General features: G+C 62.1%; 5 protein-coding genes across 13 annotated transcripts; 3 read left to right on the forward strand and 2 right to left on the reverse strand.

Annotated features, from left to right (window-relative positions):
* Positions 1-2,202: 2,202 nt before the first annotated feature.
* USHBP1 (USH1 protein network component harmonin binding protein 1) lies at positions 2,203-6,649 on the reverse strand. Of its 5 annotated transcripts, XM_090126063.1 has the most exons (14): positions 6,517-6,649; positions 6,140-6,392; positions 5,914-6,023; positions 5,654-5,839; positions 5,483-5,584; positions 5,274-5,404; positions 5,050-5,190; positions 4,886-4,968; positions 4,489-4,618; positions 4,179-4,413; positions 3,935-4,111; positions 3,770-3,852; positions 3,571-3,693; positions 2,205-2,779 (listed from the first exon to the last, which is right to left on the reverse strand). In XM_090126063.1, the coding sequence occupies exons 1-14, from the start codon at positions 6,523-6,525 to the stop codon at positions 2,440-2,442; spliced, it is 2,103 nt and encodes a 700-aa protein (XP_089982189.1). In that variant the 5' UTR covers positions 6,526-6,649; the 3' UTR covers positions 2,205-2,439. The 5 variants fall into 5 exon arrangements, with proteins under 5 accessions (XP_089982188.1, XP_089982187.1, XP_089982190.1 ...); XM_090126062.1 differs by having other exon boundaries at positions 2,203-2,779; positions 3,935-4,078; positions 4,179-4,618; XM_090126061.1 differs by having other exon boundaries at positions 2,204-2,779; positions 4,179-4,618.
* Positions 6,650-6,948: 299 nt separating this feature from the next.
* Positions 6,949-10,490, forward strand: BABAM1 (BRISC and BRCA1 A complex member 1). 2 transcript variants are annotated; one of them, XM_031604131.2, is made up of 9 exons: positions 6,949-7,105; positions 8,239-8,553; positions 8,625-8,683; positions 8,777-8,897; positions 9,320-9,398; positions 9,645-9,669; positions 9,813-9,942; positions 10,037-10,123; positions 10,195-10,490. In XM_031604131.2, exons 2-9 carry the CDS (start codon positions 8,257-8,259, stop codon positions 10,393-10,395), a joined length of 999 nt encoding a protein of 332 aa, XP_031459991.2. In that variant the 5' UTR covers positions 6,949-7,105; positions 8,239-8,256; the 3' UTR covers positions 10,396-10,490. The 2 variants fall into 2 exon arrangements, with proteins under 2 accessions (XP_031459991.2, XP_031459992.2); XM_031604132.2 differs by lacking the exon at positions 6,949-7,105 and adding an exon at positions 7,117-7,139.
* An 87-nt stretch (positions 10,491-10,577) lies between these two features.
* On the forward strand, positions 10,578-14,458 carry ANKLE1 (ankyrin repeat and LEM domain containing 1). 4 transcript variants are annotated; one of them, XM_090126059.1, is made up of 8 exons: positions 10,578-10,993; positions 11,189-11,341; positions 11,429-11,534; positions 11,614-13,096; positions 13,176-13,338; positions 13,432-13,591; positions 13,665-13,794; positions 14,179-14,423. In XM_090126059.1, exons 1-8 carry the CDS (start codon positions 10,599-10,601, stop codon positions 14,349-14,351), a joined length of 2,763 nt encoding a protein of 920 aa, XP_089982185.1. In that variant the 5' UTR covers positions 10,578-10,598; the 3' UTR covers positions 14,352-14,423. The 4 variants fall into 4 exon arrangements, with proteins under 4 accessions (XP_089982185.1, XP_089982186.1, XP_089982183.1 ...); XM_090126060.1 differs by having other exon boundaries at positions 13,524-13,591; positions 14,179-14,316; XM_090126057.1 differs by having other exon boundaries at positions 13,524-13,794; positions 14,179-14,458.
* A 561-nt stretch (positions 14,459-15,019) lies between these two features.
* On the reverse strand, positions 15,020-22,126 carry ABHD8 (abhydrolase domain containing 8). Its single transcript, XM_031604152.2, has 5 exons — positions 21,772-22,126; positions 16,863-17,628; positions 16,270-16,440; positions 15,898-16,114; positions 15,020-15,825 (listed from the first exon to the last, which is right to left on the reverse strand). Exons 2-5 carry the CDS (start codon positions 17,618-17,620, stop codon positions 15,676-15,678), a joined length of 1,296 nt encoding a protein of 431 aa, XP_031460012.2. The 5' UTR covers positions 17,621-17,628; positions 21,772-22,126; the 3' UTR covers positions 15,020-15,675.
* Positions 22,127-22,960: 834 nt separating this feature from the next.
* On the forward strand, positions 22,961-24,293 carry MRPL34 (mitochondrial ribosomal protein L34). Its single transcript, XM_031604144.2, has 2 exons — positions 22,961-23,110; positions 23,700-24,293. The coding sequence occupies exons 1-2, from the start codon at positions 23,064-23,066 to the stop codon at positions 24,007-24,009; spliced, it is 357 nt and encodes a 118-aa protein (XP_031460004.1). The 5' UTR covers positions 22,961-23,063; the 3' UTR covers positions 24,010-24,293.
* Positions 24,294-24,381: the final 88 nt, after the last annotated feature.

Genomic DNA, 24,381 nt, shown 5'->3' on the forward strand with positions numbered 1-24,381 from the left:
CATCCCCGCAGCTCCTTTCTCCTCTGTCAGACGGTGATTTATGGCCCTTTCCCTGCCTCCCCCCCTCCTCCTCGCCCCCTGCAAAAAATAATAATCCAGGAACAAAGGAGGAAATTGGATCCCCCCCCCCTCCCAGCGCTGCCCGCCCCGCCGTGGGAGCCGTGTTTGTTTTGACGTTGGTGTCCAGTGGGCGAAGGCGTTTGATCTCCGTTGGAATTCCTCCTTTCCTCTCCCTGCTCCGCTGCCTCACCAGCACAAAAAAAAAAAAAAAAAAAAGGACCCCCGTGCTCCGGGCCGCCTCGTTTTGTGCCGCTCGGTTTCACGCCGGTGCGTCCCACGCCCCGCTGCTCCCAATGCGTTTTGGTAGCAGTGCATTTGGCACTGGTGCACTTCGTCCCGCTGCATTTCGTGCAAATGGTTTTTTTTTTTTTTACCAATGCATTTCGTGTCCCCTGCCTCCCCCCCCCCCCCGTCCTCCCTCCCTCCCTTTTCTCCTGCATCTGGAGGTTGAGAAATCAATCGGTGCCCATTTGGCCACGCTGGGTTTGCAGTGCCATCGCCGATCCATTTTGTCACTGAGCCACTTCCCAGCAGCGGGGCTGCAGTGCAGCTGTTCCCCCTGCAGCGCTGCCTGGATTTGTGCTGGTGGCTCCGTCGGTCCATCCGTCTGTCCATCCATCCCCGCTTTTTGGAACGCAATGGGGACGTGCAGCCCTGCGAGCGCAGAACGGGAGCTCCGCTCCTTCCTCTGCTCTCAGCCCATCTCCTGCCCCGTTCCCCCCACCCCGGGGCTGCGTGCAGAGCTGTGCTGCCACGAGGAGAGGTCGCAGGGCTCCGTATCACCACACCCCCACTGGATCTGGCTGCAGGTGGTGTGCGCTCACGTGTGCACACGCGTTGCACGTGGAGTCCCACTCCCCTCATAGAAAGGCAGTTTTGCCCCCCCAGCCCTATGCTGGAAGACTTCATCCCTTCCTCACCCCCAGCTCCTGTTGGCAGCTGCCCCCCCCCTACCCAGCTGCTCCCACATTGAGGGCCGCTCCCTGCCCTGCATTCCTGGGGCTATCAGATCCCACACCCCCGGCCCCCACCCCGCTACTACTGGACACTCCCTCCCCGGGGGCCAGGAGTCACTGCTCTCCCATCTCCTGCTGCACCCATGGGGCGCTTCCCATTGCCAAGTCCCAGCCCTGTGCCCCCCCCTGGACGCAGCCCCCCACCCTATGCTCCGTGGGAATGGTCACAGCCCCACACTGGGTGCTGCTCTCAGGGTGTTGGGAGCTTTGCGGGTGCCCTGGGCCTCCGTGGGGGGCAACTGAGGCGTGGGGAGGGGCTGGGGTGGCTGCGTTTTGCAAACCACCATTGAGCAGGCAGAGGAATCGTGGGCAGCTGCAGGTTTGTGGGTGAAGCAATGGGGTCCTGCTGCCCCGTTCCTGGTAGCAGCTTTGGGGGGCACTGGGATTGTGGGGATGGGGGGGGGGGAGGGGATATCCCTGGGCTGGGGGCTGTCTGTGCCCCCTCCTCCCAGGGACATGAAAGCTGCCAGAACGCCCCGACCCTTTCACGAGGCTCTCGGTGAAGCCTGACCCCAGCACAAAGACCCCAGGAGAACATTTGAATCTGAAAAGGGGTCTGAGCATGGAGCCCTGACCTTCAACCCATGGGTCAGCCCATCCACACCACTGCCAGTGCCCCCCCCCCCCCCGGAACCCCTGATGAGGCAGCCTTGTCCCAGCCCAGACAGCAGCCCTACAGCCCCACTGTGCATCCCTACATCCCTGCATCCCTGCCCTGCACTTCTACATCCTTCCAGCTCTGTGTCCCTGCAACCCCCCAGCACCCCCCATCCATGTCCCCAGAGTGCTGACGGCCCCACTCCTGCTCTTTCCCCACAGCAGGATGCTTCCAAGGGATCTTTAGCAACATGGTCACACACATATATATATATATATAAACATATGCTTATAAACTGTGCCCTACACTTCTGCCCCCTGCATCCCTGCCCCAAATCCTTATGTCCCCACGCCCCATCCCTGCCTGGAATCCTTGTGTCCCCATACCCCACACCATGGTGTCCCTGCCCCCCCCTTGCCACCCACCCCACACCCCGTCTGCCCACCCGCCATCTGGATATCGATCTGCTGAGCCTTGAACTCCGCAGCACGACGTCCCCAGGGTGCTGCAGCCCTCCACCCCCCCCCCCCATCAACTCAGTGCTTCAGTCTCCCCAGCACCCCACACATCCCACAGCCCCACACGCATCTTCACCCCGCTTCTGCTGGGTCCTCATTGCTTTGGGGGCCGCACGGCTGCCTCCAACCCCATTCCCCCCCCCTCCAGCCCCCGACCCCGTGCGGGGTCACTGCTCCCCTTCCTCCTGAATATGCATGGAGCCGCCGCCGTCACCTTTGATCCCGCGTCAGGGCGAACGGAACGGCTTCATCTGCACCGTGGGGCCGCCGGAGGGGGGGGGATGGCTTTGTTACCGGGATGAGCCGACCCCATAACCCCCCCCATCCACCCCCAGTGTGGCCGAGCCACAGCCACGAGCATCAGCGCTTTATTGTCCCCATGGACGCAGCCTGTGTCCCTAAATGCAGGTCTCTCCACCAGCCTTGTGCTGCTCCAAGGCCTGCAGCCGTCGTGCCAATGCCTGCATGCGCTGCGCCTGCTGCTGCTGCATGGCTCCTGCCCGTGCCTCCAGGTGCTGCAGCTGTGCTGCCTGCTTGTGCCGGGCACTGCGGTATGCCAGGGCCAGAGCACTGTGGGTACAGCATCACTGGGGGGTATGGGCATAATATGGGGGTACAGCATCACTGGGGGGATGGGGATGGTTTGGGGTATAGCATCACTGGGGGGTATGGGGATGGTATGAGGATGGTATGGGGCACAGCATCACTGTGGGGATGGGGATGGTATGGGGGCACAGCATCACTGGAGGGTATGGGGATGGTATGGGGATGGTATGGGGATGGTATAGGGCACAGCGTCACTGTGGGTTATGGGGATGGTATGGGGCACAGCATCACTGGGGGGTATGGGGATGGTATGGGGGCACAGCATCACTGGGAGGTATGGGGATGGTTTGGGGGCACAGACAGCATCATGGGGGGCTATGAGGATGGTATGGGGGCAGAGCATCACTGGGGGGTATAGGGATGGTTTGGGGTATAGCATCACTGGGGGTTATGGGGATGGTATGGGGTATAGCATCACTAGGGGGTATGGGGATGGTATGGGGCACAGCATCACTGGGGGGTATGGGGATGGCACGGGGGCACTGCAGGCTGTGGGTGCAGGTTGCAGTGGGTGCAGTGCCACTATGGAGCATGGTGACAGTGTGCAGACAGAGAGAGCAGAAAAGGACCGTGCTTTGTGCTTTGCAGGAAGGGTGCTTGCAGGAGGAGATTGTGCTTTGTGAGCGTGCAGGAAGGGATGGCACTTTTAGGGTGCGCAGAGGGCACAGAGTTTTGAGAGGGTGCAGGAAGGACCAGTGCTTTGGGGCACACAGGAGGGACGTGCACCCAGGGCATGCAGGAAAGCCCCATGATTTAGGCTCCCCTCACCCACCTGTGAGCATGGAAGGACTCTCTGGTGACGGTGATGCACTTCTGGTGCTGTGCACGGCTGACAGCACTGCTCTGCTCCAGGGACAGCACCAGGGCCTGTGCTCGGGCGTGCAGCTGCTCGATGCTGTGGGACACACGCATGGCAGTGCCCGGCACAGCACTGCAGTGAATGCAGCACTCCCAGAGCTGTGGGTCCTCACCGTGCCAATGCACGCTGCAGCTCCTGCGCCTTCCTCTCCGGGTCCGCAGGGCGCCGCAGTGCTGCTGCTCCCATTGGAGCATCCTGCAGAGAGCAGAGGGGGTCAGCAGTGCTGGAGGGGGGGGGGTCGGCACCGAGCAGCCCCCCGGGATGCAGGGAGCCTCACCTCCTCGCTGCTGCTGGAGCTGCTGGAGGGGCTGTGAGCCCCCTGCTCCCACTCCATGTGCTGCAGCACCAGGCGCAGCGCTGCCTCCCGTGGGCCCTGCGCAGCCGCCAGCACTTCCAAGCCCCGCTTCTCCTTCTCTGCCAACTGCAGCCGCATCCTCAGCTCGGCCATGGCCTCCTGGCAGAGCAGTGCTGTCACCATCACCTCCTGCTGTCACCTCCCCGGGGGACATCGCTGCGCTCACCTTCAGCTCTGCCACCTCCCGCAGCAGCTCCGCTCTCTCTGGCCGCCTCCAGCCAGGCAGGAGGGCACGAGCATCCTGCAGAGCGCGCTCAGCGCGGGCACAGACGTCCTCACCACGGCGGGATGGGGCACGGGGGGGCATGGGGACATGGCTCAGGGACACCTGCACGGCCGCCTGCTCGGCACGCAGCTGGCGGATGGCCTCACGCAGGACCCCCTCCTCTGACCCGTGGGTGCTGTGTGGACAGGGATGAAGTGGCAGTGAGGTGGGCACAGGGCATGGGGACACCCCTGGGATGGGAATGGGGTACCTGTGCAGCCTGGGGCAGGAGCTGACCCCGCTCTCCTCCTGCCTGTTTGGCTCTGCTTGGCCCGGGAGCTGCAGGCTGTGTGTGGGGCTGGGCCCACAGCTATGCTCTGCGCTCTGCTTCCCCGTGGCTCCTGGGAACGGGGTAGGTGGTGTGGCCAGAGTGTGCTCAGTGCAGTCGTGCCAGCACCCAGGATGCCCACATCCCCCTGCATCCCCTCAGAGCCCTCAGAATCCCCACAAAATCACATTATACACCCCTGCATGCCTGCAGCATCCTCCCAATATCCTCCCGCTATCCCCTCAACGCTCCTCACACAGCCTCCCTCCTGCATCCCCCCAGCATCCCACAGATGACCCCCAGCACCCCCACGTCCCACATCCCCCAGGTTGGCACTCACCAGCATCGGGGCCGTGCCCATCCCTGCCCAGTTTTGCCCACATCCGTTCCAGCAGTGCAGCATAGGCGTCCACGCAGCGCTCACTGCACACAGAGGGGCTCAGCGCAGCACTGGGGCTGTTCCCCCCATCCCCATCCCCATCCCCATCCCTGCCCCATCCCCACCTGCAGTGCAGTGCCAGGCGCAGAGCGCTGCTGCACGACTCGTGCTGCCCCAGCTCCATGCTGAGCCTCTCCGAATCGCTCTTGCAGTCGTGCAGGGCAGTCGAGAGCTGCTGGTTCACCTCCTTCAGCCTCTCCATGTGCCTGTGCACCGCCGCCCGGTCAGCTCTGTGCCTCAGTTTCCCCACCAGAGGTGCTCAGCAGTTGCTGGGGTCGGGAGGACTCACCCCTGTAGCTGTTGCATCCTCTCCTCCAGCTCGTGGCTGGCACCCTCTGAGGGCAGGGGGGAGAGCGGGCTGTGGGGCTGGGTGCTATGGGGCTGAGCTTCATCGCAGCTCAGGAGGCAGCCAGACAAGTCCTGCAGATGGGACAAGCAGAGCCCAGCACTGAGAAGGGATCCCAAATGGTGCCCCATCCACCCCTGCCCCACACTCACCTGGGGGTCCCCCAGACCTGGGGCACTGCTGAGCCCCACGGTGTCACCCCCAGCACCACCCATTCCTTCCAGCCTGGCCAGAGCCTCCTGCAGCTCCCACACCTGTGTGAGCACAGTGCTGAGCCCAGGGCCCAAATCATGGGGCTCCCACCGGTGCTGCCCAACACCCACCTTCCCCTGCAACCGCTCACGCTCCCCCTGCAACGCCTGCAGCGCATCCGTGGTGCGGCTCAGCTCCTCATCGCGGTCCCCCAGTGCCTCCCGCAGCGCTGCGTTCCTCGCCGCCGCCTCCAGCAGCCCCTCGCCCCTCTCCAGACCCTGCCGTGTCCCCGCCACGCGCTGCAGCTCCTCCAGGCTCTGGAGGCACAAAGCCATGGGGCAGCGCCCATCATCCCCGTGGTGTCGGGGCTCTGCGTGCCACCCTGCCCCACCTGTGCCCATTCTGCTGGTGGTGCCGACGTGCACCGATGCCGGGAGATGACGGCGCGTTCCAGCGAGCTGACGGCGTGCTGCAGGGCAGCAAAGAGGTCGGGGCGAGGGGCTGGGGGGAGAGGGCATGGGGTCAGCTCCTGGCGTGGCGTGGTGTGGCATGGCATGTCGCACCATGGCATGGCACAGTGCATCATGGCAAGGCATGGCACGGAGCACTGCACCCACCTTCCGTCCCTTGAGGCTGCTGCCCATTGGGGCAGGGGCTGCTGGTGCACCCCGAGTGCTCCACTTCCTTCCTATGGGGCAGATGCTGAGTGCTGTGGGGGTCTGTGCAGGCCAGCAGTGTGGTGATGTGCTGCTCGTCCCCTGCTGCAGCTGTGTCCTCATCTTCATCCTCATCCTTATCCTCATCCCTGTCGTCGTCCAGCTGCTCGCTTGCAAGGTGCAGTGGGGAGCAGAGGCTCTGCCCAGCCTGGCCCTGGGGGTCAAAATGTGGTTGGGGTGCAGTGGGGCTGCTGTCGGTGCAGTTTGGCAGAGATGGGGACAAAAAATGAGCTCTGGGGACCTGAAGCACCCTGTGCCCTCCGGGTCACCCCACTTGCCTCTTCCATCCCACGTCTCCTGCCAGCACCCAGCCCCACAGCTCAGCCCCACAGCTTGGCCCCACAGTGACCGGATCCCACAATGACCGGATCCTGCTGCTGGTGGGGCCCCGCGGGGCCGCCCCTGGCCTTGGCCACTCTGTGTTCCTGCTGAGATTTCCTCTTCCTCAGCAGCCCCGCTGCATCCTGCACTTAACTGTTGCGCTGCCCTGCGCCGGGTGACGGCCATCCCGGGGGGTTCTGGGGGACCCCATCCCCACCCTGAGGCCCCGCTCTGCCCCACACCAGCCCCTCTGGTGCACGTGGCTGCCCATGGAGGCACTCTGCTCAGCATCCTTGAGTGCAGGAGGATTTGCACGAGTGCAGGACGGTGTGCACGGATTTTTGGGGGGGGGTGCGGGAGCGTACGCGTGGGTATTTGGAGTGCAGGGGCTGTTGCACGGCGGCGCACACGTGTTCGGGTGCGGTGCGGTGCGCGCCCGGGTGACACCACGTGTCAAGCAGAGCACGGAGAACTACAACTCCCAGCAGCCCTTGCGAGGGGCCACTTCCGGGTTGCGCCGGGCGGGGCTCGGGCGGCAGGGAGCGGGTGAGAGCGCGGAGGGGATGCGCGGGGATAAGGGGTGAAGGGGGGGTCTGTGGGTGGCGGGGGGGTACGGAGAGAGGGGGAGGGCACGAGAATGGGGTGCGTGGAACGGGAGGGAGTGGGGTGGGGGTGTATGGGGCGAGGGGGTGCGCAGAGTGGGGGGTGTGTGGAGGAGAGGGTGCACAAAGCTGGGGGTGCACAGAGCTGGGGGTGCGCAGAGCAAAGAGTGCAGGGGTGTGGGCTGCACAGCTGGGGGTGCACAAAGCTGGGGGTGCACAGAGCTGGGGATGCACAGAGCAAAGGGTGCAGAAAGCTGGGGTTGCGTGGGTATGGGGTGCACGAAGTTGGGGGATGCACAGAGCTGGGGATGCATGGGTATGGGGTGCTCAAAGCTGGGGGTCCACAGAGCTGGGGGTGTAGAAAGCTGGGGTTGCATGGGTATGGGGTGCACGAAGTTGGGGGTGCACAGAGCAAAGAGTGCACGGGTGTGGGCTGCACAGCTGGGGGTGCACAGAGCTGGGGTGCATGGGTATGGGGTGCACAGAGCTGGGGGTGCACAGAGTAAAGGGTGCAGAAAGCTGGGGTTGCATGGGTGTGGGGTGCACAGCTGGGGGTGCAAAGAACTGGGGGTGCTTGGGTATGGGGTGCACAAAGCTGGGGGATGCATGGAGCTGGGGGTGCACATAGCTGGGGGTGCATGGGTATGGGGTGCTCAAACCTGGGGGTGCACAGACCTGGGGGTGTGCAGAGCAAAGAGTGCATGGGTGTGGGGTGCACAGCTGGGGGTGCACAGAGCTGGGGGTGCATGGGTATGGGGTGCACAGAGCTGGGGGTGTACAGAGCAAAGGGTGCAGAAAGCTGGGGTTGCATGGGTATGGGGTGCACGAATCTGGGGGATGCACGGAGCTGGGGGTGCATGGGTGTGGGGTGCTCAGAGCAGAGGATGCGTGGGGTGTGGAGCACACAGAGCAAGGTGTGTGTGGTTATGGGGTGTGCAGAGCAGGGGGTGCCTGGGGACGGGTCACACAGTATGCGTGGGGTATGGGATGCACCGAGCAAAAGGTGCACGGAGTGAAGAGAGCACGGATACGGGGTGCACAGAGCTGGGTGTGCAGTGACCCCCACACCCCTCACAGCCCCCCCAGCGCGGTGCCATGGAGCGAAGCTGTGGGATGGACACGTCTGGGCCGGGCAGTGCTGCTGAGGAGGAGGAAGAAAAAGCTCCAGAACAGCGGCCACGGACCCGCTCCAACCCTGAGGGTGCTGAGGATCGGGCACTGAGCGCTCAGAGCAGTGTGGGCAACCGCAGTGAGGGCGAGGGGGAGGCGGCCAGCAGTGAGGACAGCCCACAGGGCACAGCAGCCCCCGATGGCACCGCCTGGCCCAGCCCTGCACACCCCCCCCCAGAGGTGCAGGTGAAAACGCCGAGGGTGAACTGCCCTGAGAAGGTGGTGAGTGCTTGGTTCTGGGGGGGTGGGCTCAGTTGTGGGGTGCAGGGCTCAAACATGAGGGTCTCGCTCAGATCATCTGCCTGGACCTGGCTGAGGAGATGGCTCTGCCCAAGCTGGAGTCGTTTAATGGGTGAGTGAGTGGTGGGGCTGGTGTGGGGAGGGGGTGAGAGGGGGAGACCCTGCTGAGCACTGTATCCCTCCCCCCCATCTCCCATCCTGGCAGCTCCAAGACCAACGCGCTGAACATCTCGCAGAAGATGATTGAGATGTTTGTGAGGACGAAGCACAAGATTGACAAGAGCCACGAGTTTGCACTGGTGGTGGTGAACAATGATGCCACGTGGGTGAGTGGGGATGGGGTGGGATGGGGCAGGATGTGGACAGGATGGGGATGGGGATGGGGATGGGATGGGATGGGATGGGATGGGATGGGATGGGATGGGATGGGATGGGATGGGATGGGATGGGACGGGGATGGGGTTGGAATGGGGATGGGGATGGGATGGGATGGGATGGGATGGGATGGGATGGGATGGGATGGGATGGGATGGGGGTGGGGGTGGGATGGGATGGGATGGGATGGGGATGGGGATGGGGATGGGGATGGGGATGGGATGGGATGGGATGGGATGGGGATGGGGATGGGGATGGGGATGGGATGGGATGGGATGGGGATGGGGATGGGGATGGGGATGGGGATGGGGATGGGGATGGGGATGGGGATGGGGATGGGATGGCTCTGTGACCCTCACCTGCCCCCTCCCAGCTTTCAGGGTTCACCTCTGACCCCCGTGAGGTCTGCAGCTGCCTCTACGACCTGGAGACCGTCGTCTGCAAGTCCTTCAGTATCCGCTGATACTGGGGCAGGAGGGGGTCCCAGTCCATTCCTGCAGGGGGCAGAGACCCACGGTGCTCCTGGTGCAGCCGAGTCTGTGCCATGGGTGTGATGCCAGCTCCTCCAAATGGCATTTCTGGAGGTTTTGCCCCCAGTTTTGTCCCATTCTGCTGCATCCTTTGTGTGCGTTGGGTTTGGTTATGGGGAGGGTGGGAGGGCTCTGTGTGCCAGCACTGCTCCTTACCTCGCACTGCAGATCTGGATGGGCTCTTCAACCTCATGTGAGTCCATGGGGGGGGCAGAAGCTGGGGGGCAGCACTGGGGGGGGTCAGGGCTGGAAGCTCCCAGCGCAGAGCAGCCCCTGGGGGGTGTTATTGGGGCGGGGGGGCATTGCGTGGCACTCAGTCCCAGCATGGCATCACAGCCAGCAGAAAATCGAGCTGCCGGTGACGGACAACGTGCAGACCATCCCACCACCCTACGTGGTGCGCACCATCCTGGTGCTCGGCCGCCCCGGCTGCCAGCCCCAGTTCTCTGTGTCAGAGCAGATGAAGGTAAGGACCCAGCCCCCCCTCTCATCCCCCTGGGCTGAACACCAATTTCTGCACGCTGGTGCATGCGGAGCCGTGCTCGCTTCTCCCCCTGCAGAAGATGCTGCAGTGCCCCTATTTCTTCTTCGACGTCGTCTACATCCACAATGGGGCGGAGGAGAAGGAGGATGAGACCAGCTGGAAGGTATGCGTGGAAGGGGTGGGGGGAGACAGCGTTGTGCCACCTTCCTGCTGCCCACATCCTTTGCCCCTCAGGAGCTGTATGCCTTCTTTGGCAGCCTGGACACCAAGGGCACCAACTACAGGTACGAGGTGACGCTGACAGGGCCGGCGGTGGAGCTGCACAACTGCATGGCCAAGCTGCTGGCGCATCCCCTGCAGAGACCCTTCCAGAGCCACGCAGCATACAGCCTGCTGGAGGGGGACGAGCCCCCCGAAGTGGAGGCCACCGTCTGATCTGGGGAGGGGTCACCCTATGGCCACCACACCATTGGGTTTGGGTGCACGGCCGTGGAAACGGAGGGGGGAAAAAAGGTGTTTTCCTGCCTGGCTGCGGTGGTGGTGTGGTTTCTGTACTGGAGATGTGAGGACAAAGGGTGTTTGTGGGGGATGCTGTGGGGGGGAACAGGGCAGCACTGGGGCTGCTGCTGGACGTGGTGATGGGCTGGGAGGGGGGGGGTCACTGGGTGACGATGCAGGGCAGTGGGAAGCATCGGACAGTCGTGCACGGCACTGCACGGTGCTGTTGCAGGGCACGGTGCGCAATGCTGGAGCGCGACGCTGGGCGGTGCTGGTGCGGAGCGCTGGGAGGCAGCAGGCAGCGCTGTGTCGGGCAGCGGGCGCTGCAGCGCAGCGTTTGTGGCTACGCCTCCTCCTTTCTCCCCCCACATCCGGCGGAAGGGGCGTGGCGGCTTCTGGCCGCTTCCTATTGGTCGCCTAGCCAGCCAATCAGCGGCGACGCGCGGGGGATTCGAAGCCGCGGCGGCATGAATGGCGCGTGGCGGCGCGGGGCGGCGGGGCGGCTGTGCGCGGCGCTGCGGGGCGGGCGCGAGGAGTAAGGGGGCATCGGGGTGGGGAGGGGGGGTCGGGGGTCGAACATCGAGCATTGCACGGGGAAGGGTCGGGCATCGCAGCATCGCAGCAGCCCAGGCGTTGCAGGCTTTGCAGGCCGGGCTGTTGCTTTGCCGTATGGCCGAGGCTCGGGTGATGCTGCGGTGTTGGGGGTGACCCCCGTGTTGTCCCCCCGCAGGGCGGTGGAGGTCCTCCTGCAGCACGGGGCCGACCCCAACCTGCTGCTTTCAGGGGGGTTCGCCCCCATCCACCTGAGCGCTGCGGGGGGGGCCGGGGGAGGCGTGCGCTGCTTGCGGCTGCTGCTGCGCTACGGAGGGGACCCCAATGCCAGGTAACGGCCTTGGGGAGCTCGGCTCCGTTCTGCCGAGTGGGGAGCGGAACCGCCGAGGGGACAGCGGTGACGCCGGTGTGGTGGTAGGGCTGCCGAGGGGCTCACGCCGCTGCACGTCGCTGCCTCCTGGGGGAGCTGCGGGTGCCTGGAGCTGCTGCTGCGGAATGGGGGGGACCCGGAGCTGCGGGATCAGGTTAGCGCTTGGGGCGGCGCCTCGGAGCTCTTCGTGCTTGGTGGGAGTGATACCCAGCGGCGGTGTCCCCTCCCTGCAGGACGGGAAGCGAGCCATCGACCTGGCGCTGGAGCAGGGCCATGGGCTGTGCGTGCAGCTCCTGCGGGACTGGAGCCTCCCAGCCCCCCAGGGACCCCGGCGCTCACTGTCCTTCTTGTCAGAGGATTGCACCGCTGTGGAGCTGCTGAACAGCACTCCTGTGACCCAGCTGGAGGAACCCGGGCTGGGGGACAGCTGTGGGTTGGGGGAGCCCCCGTGCTGTGCTCAACCTTCCTTGGGTTCCTCCCTCATCCCATGGCTCCCAGGGTGTCCAGCTCTGCCCCTGCAGCCCCTGGCATCCAGCACACTGCTCTGGGCTGGGGGTGAGCATGAGGAGGTATCCCTAAAGGGAGCGGGGGTGTGCAGCTCCCTGCAGCCCAGTGCTGGGGCCAGGAGCCCCCCCCAACCCTTCCATTGCAGCAGAGACTGTGGGGTGTTGGAAGCAGGAACCAGAGGCCGTGACCTCCCTGGGGACAGCAGTGAGGACAGCGAGCATTTCGTCACTGCAGTGGAGATGTTGGAGCCCAGCGGGGCTGGGGTGCGCCCAGGAGAAGCCCCCTCCTCAGCAGGAGCCTGGGAGCTGCCTGCCCAGAACCCCTCAGCTGCAGAGGAGCTGCCTGTGCTGTTCCAGGGCTGCAGCCTCAAGGGGTCCCCCCCCCACACCCGGGAGCTCCCTTGCAGCCCTGCTGGCATTGCTGTAGGGGATGTCACTTCGCAGGGGCTGCAGCCCCCCCAGTTCTGCCACGTCACCCCCCGCACCAAGAGCCGCCTTCAGGCCTCAGCAGTGAGGCTCAATGCTTCCTCCTCCTCCTCCTCCCTCTTCGATGCCAGCCTGGAGAAGCCCCACAGGCCCCCCCGGATCAGAGCACCCAGAGGTGTCCTCAGGGACCCTGCCATCACCCCAGGGCACTGTGTTGCCCTCGGTGGTGATGATGTGTCTGGTGGGGATGGGGAAAGCCCAGGGTCCTCAGATGACACCCAGATCCTCCCCAGGACCCCCAGCCAGTCCAGCTCCCCCTTGGGGACCAGCAGCTCCAGCCCCACAGTGCTGCTCGCTCCTGGGGATCACGGCTGTGCCCAGAACCCTCTGTTGGATGCTGAGGGATCCCTCAGCCCTACTGTGCTGCTGGGTCCTGGGGACAGTGACAACCTCCAGGATTCCCCATCACACGTTCAGAACTCCACTCCTGCCACTGACCCCAAGGTCCCGGAGCCAAAGATCCCACCGATGCCACGCTCACCCACAGACCGCAGTCCCCACCGCCCCGTGGAACCCGATGGATGCCCGCCCACTGGGTGGCGCAGTCCCAGCGCTGAGACCACCAGCCCTGGGGACGGGGACCAAGTGCAGTCTCTGCGGATGCTCTCAGACGAAGCGCTCCTCCGGCGGCTGCGGGAGCTGGGCTACGACCCAGGACCCATCACAGTGCTCACCCGGCGCGTGTACCTGCGGCGCTTGGAGGAGTTGAGCCGCAGCCCAGCAGGTGAATCCCGGGAACCGCCATCCCCACAGTGCTGGGAGGGCTCAGGATGACCACCCCAATCCTCTCCCCACCCCCCCAGGGCACAGCCCTGAGCTGACAGATGCGCTACGCACCGGGCACATCCCCAACTGCACCGAGGATGAGCTGATGTTGGCACAGCAATTCGACCGCCCCGACCGGAGCCGGCATTGGCGCGAGGGGCTGCTGAAAGCCAGCTTCAACTACCTCCTGCTCGACCCCAGGTAGGGCTGTGCTGCTTCTTGGGCAGCCCCTGAGGCTGGGAACCCAACATCTGGAGGTTGGTTGTGCCCCCGGGGTGGGATCTGCACCCCCAGGACCACGCAGGAGCTCCCATTGCGCTGCCACCGCCTGAGCCCCGTGGAATGCTTCAGGACTTTTGTTGATGCCATCTTCTATGTGGGCAAAGGAACACGTGCCAGGCCCTACAGCCACCTCGCCGAGGCTGTGACCCAGCACCGCATGGGGACGAGAAAGGTGGGATGGGGTGGCTGTGGGGTGGATCGCATGGGGAAGGAGGAGGCTTTATGGGCACGGGGCTGTTCCACAGGGCTGTCCCAAAGTGCGGCGCATCCTGGAGATCTGGGCAAGTGGGATGGGTGTCATCTCTCTGCACTGCTTCCAGAGCAGCGTGCCAGCTGAGGCGTATACGAGGGAGGGCTGCTTGCTGGAGGCCTTGGGTGAGCAGGGGATGGGGTTTGGGAGGGCTGGTCCCCCCTCATGTATGGCAGCAGGGGGATGCAGCCTGTCCTGGGGCACATGGAGAGCTGGGGGTTCCTGGACAGCAACACAAGGTTTGGGTACAATGCCCCAAACTGATCTCCTGCGGGGAAAAGATGGGTTGGAGCAGATGTTAATGGGACCCTATGGGTGCTAATGGAGACTTTGTCACTAAAGGGATGTAGGTGCTAAGGAGGAAATCACAGCGCTAAAGGGGATCCCAACCTCATGGGGCTGCGGGTGCTAATGGGGACCTTACAGCAATGTGGGTGCTAACGGGGACCCCGTGGGTGCTCACGGTAAACACGGTGCAGGAGCTCTGGGTGCTGACCTTGACCCCACAGGGCTGCGTGCCGTCACCAACCAGCGGAAGGGGAACTGCTATGGGGTGGCAGCCAGCTGGTCCCCAGCACGGCGCCGGCGCCTGGGCGTCCACATGCTGCACAGGGCAATGCGCATCTTCCTGGCCGAGGGCGAGCGGCAGCTGCGGCCAGCTGACATCCAGGCTGGGCACTGAGCCCCCCTCCAAGGGCTGGAGGCACCCCCTGCTCTTCCCAAGGAGGCGGAGGGCTGCGTGCCGGGGGCTGTTTTGTTTTGTTTTTGTTTTTGTTTTTACGTCGTGAACGATGGTGAGAATGTTTCTATTTATTTTCTCTCTACCCCTAAGTGGTGATGAGTAAATGGCTGCAAACAGCTCAGAGCCGCGCCTGCTGTCCGGCTTTGCGTCCCCGTGGTGGAGTCGGACGTGGCTGTAAATACAACACGGCTTTGCTGCGCGGGATGGCGCGGGCACGGTGCGGGTTTTGCCTTTGTGCAAGCGATGGAGAGAGCGGAGCAGCCTGACGGGTGGGAGCTGCAACCCGGTGCCGATGGCAGCTCCTGGGTTGGGGGTACAGGGGAGCAGAGCCGCGATTTGGGGTTGGAAATGCATCCGAACCCACGTGTTTGTGGTTAAAATTCTCATAGGGGCTGCAGGGTGGGCATGGGTTGGTGCCGGGAGAGGGGGTGGGGTGTGGGTTACGCATGGCACCTGTCACACGTGGTCCCTGCTGTGCTGGCACCAGCTCCTCTTCATTGCACAATTTTGGGGGCCCAGGGGGACGAGAAGGGTTTTGCGCCCACCCAGGGGACGAGGTTCCATTGGACAAGCAGGCCTGGCTGTGTCTTTGGTTTAGATGGGGGAAATAAGGGGAGAAAACAAAGAGGGGAGCGGCTCTGCTCTTTGTGGTGAGGGGAGGCTGCAGCCATCCCCATGTGAGGGGCAGGGGAGCAGCCGTGCCCACCCAGGAGCCCCAGCGCAGTGGGACGGGAGCTGAGCAGAAGCCAGATCTGCAGGACCTGAAGCAGTGGTGCGTTTGGGGACACGACTGCACAAACGGTGGCACTGGGGAAGAGCTCAGCTCTGGCCTCATCGGCCCCCACCACAGCTTAGAAAGGTAAATCCCACTTGGGCTTCCCCTAAAACAATCCCAACTCAGCTCCATGCCACCAGGTGCCAGGGTCACCCCCTGCAGGACCCCCTCTGCTCTGGGAGCGGTGTCCCCACAGCGTCCTTGCTCTGCCCCCGAGGGGTCACTGCGTGAGGAATAGAATACTACAACAAAACAGGATGAAGGCGCTCCAGCGGCTGCCATAGGACCGGGTCTGCCGTGTTCCCAACGCCGGCCCCGCACGCCCGTGCCTGGGGGGAGCCTCCGTGCTCCTCCGCCCGCCTGCAGCCTGGGAACAAAACCAGCTCCATGCCTGGCAGGGCCAGCTGCGCCCCGCTGCGCCCACAAACCCCTCGGTGCTCCCCAACATCTCTCCCATCGGAGCAGCCCGGTCACCGCGTCCCCACCACCTTATTTCTTCTCTCCTTGCCCGTCCTCAGCTGGCGTCTCGGGCTCCCAAAGGACGAATTCGTGGAGCAGGGTGTTCACAGTCTCGGGGCACTCCATCATCACCATGTGGCTGCCCTCATCGATCACCTTCAGGAAAGCGATCAGCAGGATCTGGAAGGGGAAATGTGTCAGCGTTGGGCCGCCAGCACCAGGACGAGCCGTCAGCCCTGCTGTGCCCCATACCTCTGCCATGCGCTGGTCCTCCTCCACTGGCACAAACTTGTCGTGCATGCCATGCACCAGCAGCACGGGCACAGCCAGCTCGGCGTGGTACACCTCGTCACCCTCTGGCCAGTACTGCCCGCTCATCATAGCACGCAGCACGAAGGAGGAGACGTTGAAAGCGTTGCCTTCCTTCAGCAGCTGCTTCTCTTTGGCACCCTGGCGGGCAAAGCCAGCCCTGCGGGATGTGGGAAGGGATCAGCATAGCACGGTGGAGGCACTGGTGGTGTGCCTTGCCCATGCTGGGGACCCCCACACCTTGCCCATGCTGGGGATCCCCACGCTGGGAGCACGCTCAGGGCTGAGCTTGCTGAGGACAGAGCTGGAACTCACTTGAGGAAGCTCCAGGCCAGGCATGGGGACAGGCAGTGCAGCACGCAGGTGGGCATGTTGAAGATGGAGCACAGGCTGGGCTCCAGCGCCGTCGGGCCTCCTCCGTTGATCATGATCACTTTATGCACCAGGTCGGGGTACTCGTGGGCTAGGAAGGTGCAGAAGGAGACCCTGCAGGGACAGACAGCAACGTGGGATGAGTGCAGCTGTGGCATGAGTGTCACACACTGCATGAAGCCACTGGGATCTCACCAGCACCCACAGAGCAGCGCAGCCACGCTGCAGGCTGCATCCTGCTTGTCACCAATCGAATCCAGCTCTTTCTGCACTGCTTAGTCCCCAACTAATTGACTTTCTCAGGCTTACTCTATTTATAGGCTGAACACCGCCAGCTTCCTCACCGGCCCATGCTCAGGGTGCTGGGATTAGCTGGGCCCAGAGCTGGGCACCGAGGGGATGCAGGGGATCAGAGCTGGGGATAACACGAGGGCTGGAAACCCCGCACCCTCCTCTGCCCCTCGGCCGTGCAGGGCAGGATCTATCCAGCCACAGAGAGGATGGCAATGGGATGAGTGCACCCCCGTGCCCCTTACCCATACGAGTGCCCTATCAGGATGTTCCTTTTCTTGGCGTAGCGCTTGAAGACGGCCCTCATGTCCTCAGCCAACGCATAGAAGGTGTAGGCAGCAGCGAAATGCGGGGCTGAGCTGCAGCCGTGGCCGGCCAGGTCAGGAGCCACCACCTCATAGCCAAGCTTGGTGAAGAAGTCCAGCTGTTCCTTCCAGATGTCCAGCGAGCCGCCCACGCCGTGGATGAAGAACAGGACCACGTCACCGTGCGTCCCTTTGCAGCTCGTGATCTGCTTCTTGCAGTCGATGTTGATGACTTTCTTGGGCTTACGCTTCCGACGTTTCCCAGCCGCAGCATCTCGCGCACCAGATCCCAGCGTGCCGCAGCCCGGCATGCCAGCAGAGCCCTGCACAGGGGTTTGGCCAGCCAGCTCAGACAGCTCCAGCTCCACGGTGCTGCTGGGCTCGGCTGTGCCGTTGGAGCAGTGCAGGATTTCGGAGCGCACGGCGTCCCCCAGGTTCTCGATCACCAGCTGCCCGTTGCGGTACAGCGTGATCTTGCGCTTGCAGTGCACCGTGCCTCTCTCTGCAGCCCCGGGCTCCTCGGGGGGCTCAGCAGGAGGGCGGCTCGGAGCGCTGTGCCGTACCCTCAGGATCCTGCCTGGTTTCACCTCCAAGAAGCTGTAGCCATTGCTGGACTCAACGCTGTCCAGCGGCCTCACGGCGTTGGTCGTTTTGCCCATCAGGCAGCAGAGGAACCCCTCGGTGATGCTGTTCAGCATTATGCTCCCTGCGTGACGAAGCAGAAGGAGGTTAGGGCAGCATAAACCTGGGCAGCGCTGCTGCTGGAGCTGCTGGAGCTGCTTTGGGGTGTCCCCCAGTGCTCCCCGTGTGCACAGCACTCCCCACAACCCTCCACCTCCCTTCGCAGCTGGTCAGAGGTGGAACAGAGGGAATAACACCCAAGGAAAAGCCCGTTGAAAATGATGTTTCTGGCACCAGATGTGGGGCTGAGGGGAGACTCAGCTATGAAAATGCATTATTTATACTGATTAAATGTGTGCGTATAGCTCCCGTCCAAACCACCACCACAACCAGGGTTGCACAACCTGCAAATCGCGGGGACTGAGGTTGGATGTTTGAATTTAGAGGCATTCCACGCAGCGACGTTGAGCACGAGAACCTGGGGGAGAGGCAGTTATCCAGCTGGGAGGGTGGGCAGCCCCCTCCCCATGGTGGGATGGGGGGAAGCTGTGGGGCTGGGGTACCACAGCAAAGTCCCTTTGGCCCCAGGGTCAGCCCAGCCCATGCTGTGTGCTCTTCCAGAGGAGCTCGGGATGTTTCTGAGCTCAGGGGGCACCCGGAGCACTGAGGGGCTGGGGATGTTCCTGCCCCCCCCCCCCCCCCCTCCCGTTCCACCAGGCCGATGCGCATTTATTATGGATGCAGCTCAGTGCATTGAATTATTGATGCTGAGAATCTGCTCAGCAAAGCGATTCACAGTGGGGACCGGGGGGATACAGCAGACCCCCCAGCAATGGCTGCAGTTACAGAGCAGAACCCACCCCCCCAGTGGATGGAAGGGAAGGAAGAACGCATTCCCAAGGGGAATTAAACACCACCATCCCCACTGCAGCCTGCTTAACTCCCCCAGCAGCCACACAGCACTGCAGCAGCAATGCTGGCAACGCACGAGAGGGAATCAGCAAAACAAAACCCGGTCTGGAGGCTGCCTGGGCTCAGGGCTCTGCCTGCAGCTTTGGTAATTGAATGCGTTTGGAGCTCGGCTGCATCCTGCTCAGGGCTCCCTGCAGCCCCAGCGTGCACAGCCTGGTTCCCAGCAGCATCCCTTCTCTCTGCATTAAGAGCAAAAGATGTCAGAGCCCTGGAAGGAGAAGCTGAGTGCAGTCCGTGCAGGAATGGGTTGTGGAGCTCCTGGCTGGAAGATCTCTGGTGCCTCTGTGCTGGGATGGAGAACTGCTCTGCTCTCACAGTGTCTTGAGCATCAGCTGGGTGCCAGGCTGGAGCTGTGCCCATTGCTCCCATTGCTCTTCTGGAGCAGTAATGCTGGAAGAGCACAGTCCAAAGCACCAAGAAAGAAGGGCAGGTGAAGAAGTGAGGAGAGTGGATTTGGTGGCAGAGGCAGAAGTGCAGCTGTGGGATCCAGCTGCTGTCCTGCAGTGTCTGTGGCTGCGGATCCCATTGTGCTCAGCCTGCAGCACCCAGGCACCCCAGCATGTTTTCCAGCTCTGATTTCCACGGAGCCAGGATTTGCCCTGCACCTCCATTTCACAGGGCACTAATGATCTCCGCGTGGATTATAAACAGGACTTCTGGCCAACCTGACTTGACATTGATTAACTTCGCAGGATTAACTCAATTAGTCCATCCTGTTCGTTTCCAGAATTGATTTGCTGGAAGGCTGTTGCGCTCAGGAGCTCTGCAGGCAGATCCAGGAGCTCAGCTCAACCTTTGGGTCTGCTTTGGTGTAGGAGGAGGGGAGCAGCAGGGCAAGCTCTGCCTCTAACAGCAATGCATGGCTTGAGGCTCACAGCCCGAGACCTGGCAGCCCATGCTTTGGCTCTGGAGCTGGGAAAGCCCTGACTCAATCACAGCAGAGAGTGCATCCCAGTGGGTAACAGAGGGGCAGGAGGTGCAGGGCTCTGCAGCAGGGGGGGGGCCCGTCTCCCACCTCCCACCACTCCGTCTGCCGCAACCAGAAACATCAAGGGATGTTCCCTCCACCAGATGAAAGGGCTGCAAATGAAACCAGATGGATGTGAAGAACTTAGTGAAGATGCTGGTAACCATGGCGATGAGCTGCTCTTCCTCTCCCCCCCCCCCCTTCCTCCTTCATCCCGGCTACCTTCCAGTGCCGCCCCCAGCAGGGAGTGAGATTTCGGCACCAGTTACATAAGGCCAGGCACAACACTGAGTCAGGCAAGGCGCCAGGCCAGGAGTGTAGCAGAGCATCCCCAGGGGCTGGGGAGGGGCAGAGCATCACCATGAGCTGCTACCCATGCGTGTGTCCCCCTAAAGTCACGGCTTCCACTGGGAAATCTCTCCTATCTCAGCAGCAGAGGAGCGAAGGATGCTATAGCGGTGATGGAGGGAGGCTGATGTGCTGCCCAGCTCCAGGGCTCCATACCCCAAATGTGGGCATTGCTGCAGGGTCCTCCAGCTCCAACCTCTGCTCCTCCTCCCTGCTGCCACCCCCGACAGCCCAGCTGGGAAAAACAACTTACTGACCTACTTTGGGCTGCGGTGCCTCTGATTTTACACAACTTGATGGCACCATGTCACAGCTGGAGAGAAATTGGACGCGATCCGACGTGCAGAGGGCAGAAAGCCCAACATGGTAGCGTGACAGGCAGCCATGTGGGACTGGCGTGGAGCCTGTGGGGCAGGAGGAGGGCAAGGATGCTGCGTTTTTCCATCATGGCACTGAGCCTGTCCTTGCCAGCAGCCCTGCTAAACATTTGGCCCCAATTGCTGAGCCGAGAGCATCGCTACTGCAGGAGATGATGGCTGGGAATGGCTTCTGCTCCCCCTGTGCCACAATGATCCTGCAGCCCCACTGCTCAGCACCTCCAACCTCTCCCGGCACGCAGCCCCCACAGGGAGCAGCAGGGATTCATATCTGCTAATTCCTTGCAAATCCTCGGAGGAGAGGTGCCAGAGACATGAAGAGGAGCGTGAGATGCGCTGCAGCCAGAATCCGACCTGCCATAATAATTTGTTCAGCTCTAATCCCTTCCCTCCGGGGCTCGCGAGTATTAATGATGACACACGACACTCTTGAGGAATGGGCCAATATCGTTATGCTCTTTCCATCCTTTCCCATTCATTCACTCTGCAAAGTGGAGAAATTACGGCATCGAAAAGACAACACCTGTTTAAGCACCAGCCTCAGATAACACACAAGAAAACGTTGATGCCACTTTAGCCCTGCCAAGTAAACTTCCCTCTGGGGGAACCCAAACCAGCACTCGGGTGGCTGGAAAGGACCTGGGTTTATTGTTACACCCGGCTTGCTTGGCCTGATACAGCAGCTTTATCAGAGCATGCAGGAATAAGGGGTGAGGAACTGATGAGGCAGCCCTGAGATCCTCAGCACGCACAGCCTGAAGGCCCCTGGGTGCAGGGCTGTGCTGAGGGCCCTGCAGGATGCAGACAAATGGCACCGAGTGGAGGAGCAGCGCTGCAGGGAAAGCACCCAAAGCACATAGAGCAGCCTGGAGCCAGGGCTGGCTGCCTGCCACACGTCTCTCTTTAGGAAGGAAGAAGACCTTGAGAAACAAAAGATTATGCAATGCACAGAGGAGTAACCTGTGTCTGACCTCTGTGGCTGACATACTACCTCAACCCCCACCCCTACCCTGGCTTCCCAACCCTGCTGGATTTCCAGGGGGATCCTTCCAGCTCCCACTGCATCGCTGCAAAGCTGCCTCCGATCCTTCAGCTGCAAACGTCCTACAGCCTCCAGGAGCAGCCTGGAGCATTGCAAGGAGCAGGAAGGAGAAAACCCTGCCCCCTCCGCCGGGCAGCGATGCATGCAGGTGCCCCCCTCACTCTCCAACCGAAAAGCCGAGCAGATCTGCCACACACATAGCAACAACAGCAGGTCTTCCTCCAGAGCCAGCAATCGCCGGCTGTAATTGCATCACAACCAGAAGCCGTCCCTAAGTTTTATCACCGGGCAGCTTTAACCCCGCGCTCAAAGCACGCTCATAGCGCAGTGCTGTGACAGCACAAGCAGCCGTGCTGCTCAGCAGCTGCTGCCTCCCCTCGTCTCCCTGCAGCCCCATTCAAAGCCCTTCGGCTCTCAGCCTCGAAGCGAATCCTTTGGCCATTTTGCTCCCCGTGCTGAGCACCTTCCTCCCGTCTGCTGCAGCTCCGAGCATCACAAAGAGGGACAGAACGGCACGCTCACCTCATTTATTGACAGGGATTGTCGGGAGTCGAGGTTGCAAATGAAAGGCTTGCTCTTGCAGGAGGCAAAGGGGGAGAAGAGGAGATGCGAGGCAGCAGGAGCAGGATGCAGGAGCTGGCGGGCTGCTCAGCTGGTCGGCTCCTCCGATCACATTTTTTTGCCTTTGTGGTGGGAAGGATGGAGCAGTGCCTTCAGCTCAGCTCATCGGCTTTACACTGCGATTTCTCCTTCCATCTTCTCCCCACGAGCCCCGGCGGAGCGAGGAGCTTCATACCCGAGCTCTGGGGCTTGGGGGTGCTATTTGTCCTTGTAGTCTACAGCCATAGAAAGCCCCTTAAATCCCTCCTAAGGAGGAGGGCTTTCTGCTTGACAGACAAGAGGACTTGCCAGTCAATGCTGAACCGAGCACAGCGAGCTGCCCGCCCATGGAGGCCTGCCAGGAGCAGGGGGGCTGTGCAGGGGCTCTGGGCTTTGCCCCTTGCAGCGGGATGAGCTCTGGCTGGCGTTGGCTGCACTGTTCCAACCGAGATGGGGTTTTCCTCCATCAGCACAGCGCCTGTGCCACGCTGCGACCAGGACTTGCTGTTAATCCCTGCCCTGGTCGGGCAGGAGAAACCTTTTGCTGTTCTCTCGCTGCTGTGGTCACTGTGGTTTCCCACAAGCGCAGCTCACAGCAGGCCGGGGCTGTGACACAACGACAAACAGAAAACGACAAATGTTTATCGTGCATTCGTTCATTCATTGGTTTCTTTTCACATCCCTGGTTTGGGGGGAGCTGCGTTTACCCCCCCCCTGGAGGCGCGGGGCAGGCAGTGAGGGCGGTGAGGTCTGTCTGTCCTGGTGGTCCGTGAGTCATCATCAGCCCCCTCGTCCTCTCTGCCATTCATTCCTCTGCTCTGAAAAGGGCTGCAAATGGCATTCGGGAGCAGAACGGGCTGAGGAATCCTGCCTGCGAGTGCACAATGGGCGCGGTGCTGCTCTGTGCTGGAAGCAACTCAGCAGCACAGTTTGGACAGTGCGGCGTTTGGAGGAAGCACCGAACCGGGAGAAGCGTTCGCAGCCCAGGCGAGTCAGGCCGAACCCCGAGGTCGTCGCCATAGTAACAACGCTGTGTGCGCTGCCCCGCGCAGGACTACAAATCCCATCATCCCCCGCGGCCGTCACGTTGTACGTAATGCCGTTCCCACCCAGCGCGCACGCGCCCTTTTCGCCGCCTGTGATTGGCCGGGCGGAGGGAGCCAATAGGGGACGGCGTTGTTGGGAGGACGGTGCTGTCAGGCGGGGGAGAGGCGATGGCGGCCGCGCTGGGCCGCTTGTGGGAGCGGGCCGCTGGCAGCAGGTAACAGACGGGGACGGAGCGACGGGACCGAGAGGGACACTGGGGCGGGTAGGGGTCCGTTCTCACCGCGGCCGGAAATCCCTTGGTTTACCTCTCTGGAGCCTTCTCCAGACTGAACAAGCCCAGCTCCCTTAGCCTGTGTTCACAGAGGGGCTGTTCGCACCCTCAGCACTTTCGTGGCCCTCCTCTGGGCCCGCCCAAAAAACTCCACAAACTTCCTGTGCTGTGGACCCCGGGTCTGGATACAGCACTGTAGATAGGTCTTCACAAGGGCAGAACAGGGAGGGCGGTCCCCTTCCTGCCCTGCTGTTACCCCCCTGATGATGCAGTCCAGGATGCAGTTGGTTTTCTGGTTTGCAGGTGTGTACTGCTGGCTTACATCCAGCGGTTTTGTCCACCGGGACCCTCAAGTTCTTCTCCACAGGGTTTCACACACTGGGTTCTCCCGCTGTGTATACATATCTGGGATTGCCCAGACCCAAGTGCAACATCTTGCGCTTGGCTTTGTTAAACCTTATTTGGTTCGTATTAACCCGCTTTTCAAATCTTTATTTATTTGTATTCATTTATTTATTTTACTTTTCCAAAGGCTTTCTCTGCTCCAGCAAGTTGCAGTCCATCCCTTCCAGCTCCGGTCAGCATCAGTCCTCACATATTGTCGGGAGCTGCCTTTCAGCCATCTCTCCTTGAAGCCCACAGGCACCATCCCTTCCTTCACCAGCCCAGTGCCCTCTTGGAGCCATCAGCAGATCCGCACAAAGGCACGTGGGAACGAATATCAGCCCAACAACCGCAAGCGCAAACGGACCCACGGCTGGATCAAACGCATCAGCACACCAGCTGGCATCGAGGTGATCCTCCGGCGCATGCTGAAGGGCAGGAAGTCTCTGACCCACTGAAGGTTTGGTGTGGGGTGAGCTGGAACAGAGCCCTGGAGCTGCCATGGGTTTGGAGCACCCCATCTTGGGTCCTCGTACTGAGAGAAGGGCTGTGATGGGCAGCAGCGACCGACTGCTCCTACCGTGTTGGAAGCGTGTGGGGAATTGCACTGGGAGCGGCCTCCAAGGGCTTTGTTTGCTGGCTGCTTTCTGCTTTTCTAATTGTGGGATTGTTGCCACTTCTGTGTACAATTGTAAGATCACCTTGTGAAAACACAAGCGTTAATTAAAGCCTAGCAACTTGAGCTGAACTCTCTTCAATAATTGGTGGTGCAGAGATAATAGGGAGAGGAAAGGCAGCTTGTTCACAGGTTTGCACGCACCAGGGTGCCT

Source organism: Phasianus colchicus, chromosome 28 (assembly GCF_987193195.1).
Source record: "Phasianus colchicus chromosome 28, bPhaCol1.hap1.1, whole genome shotgun sequence".
NCBI lineage: Eukaryota > Metazoa > Chordata > Aves > Galliformes > Phasianidae > Phasianus > Phasianus colchicus.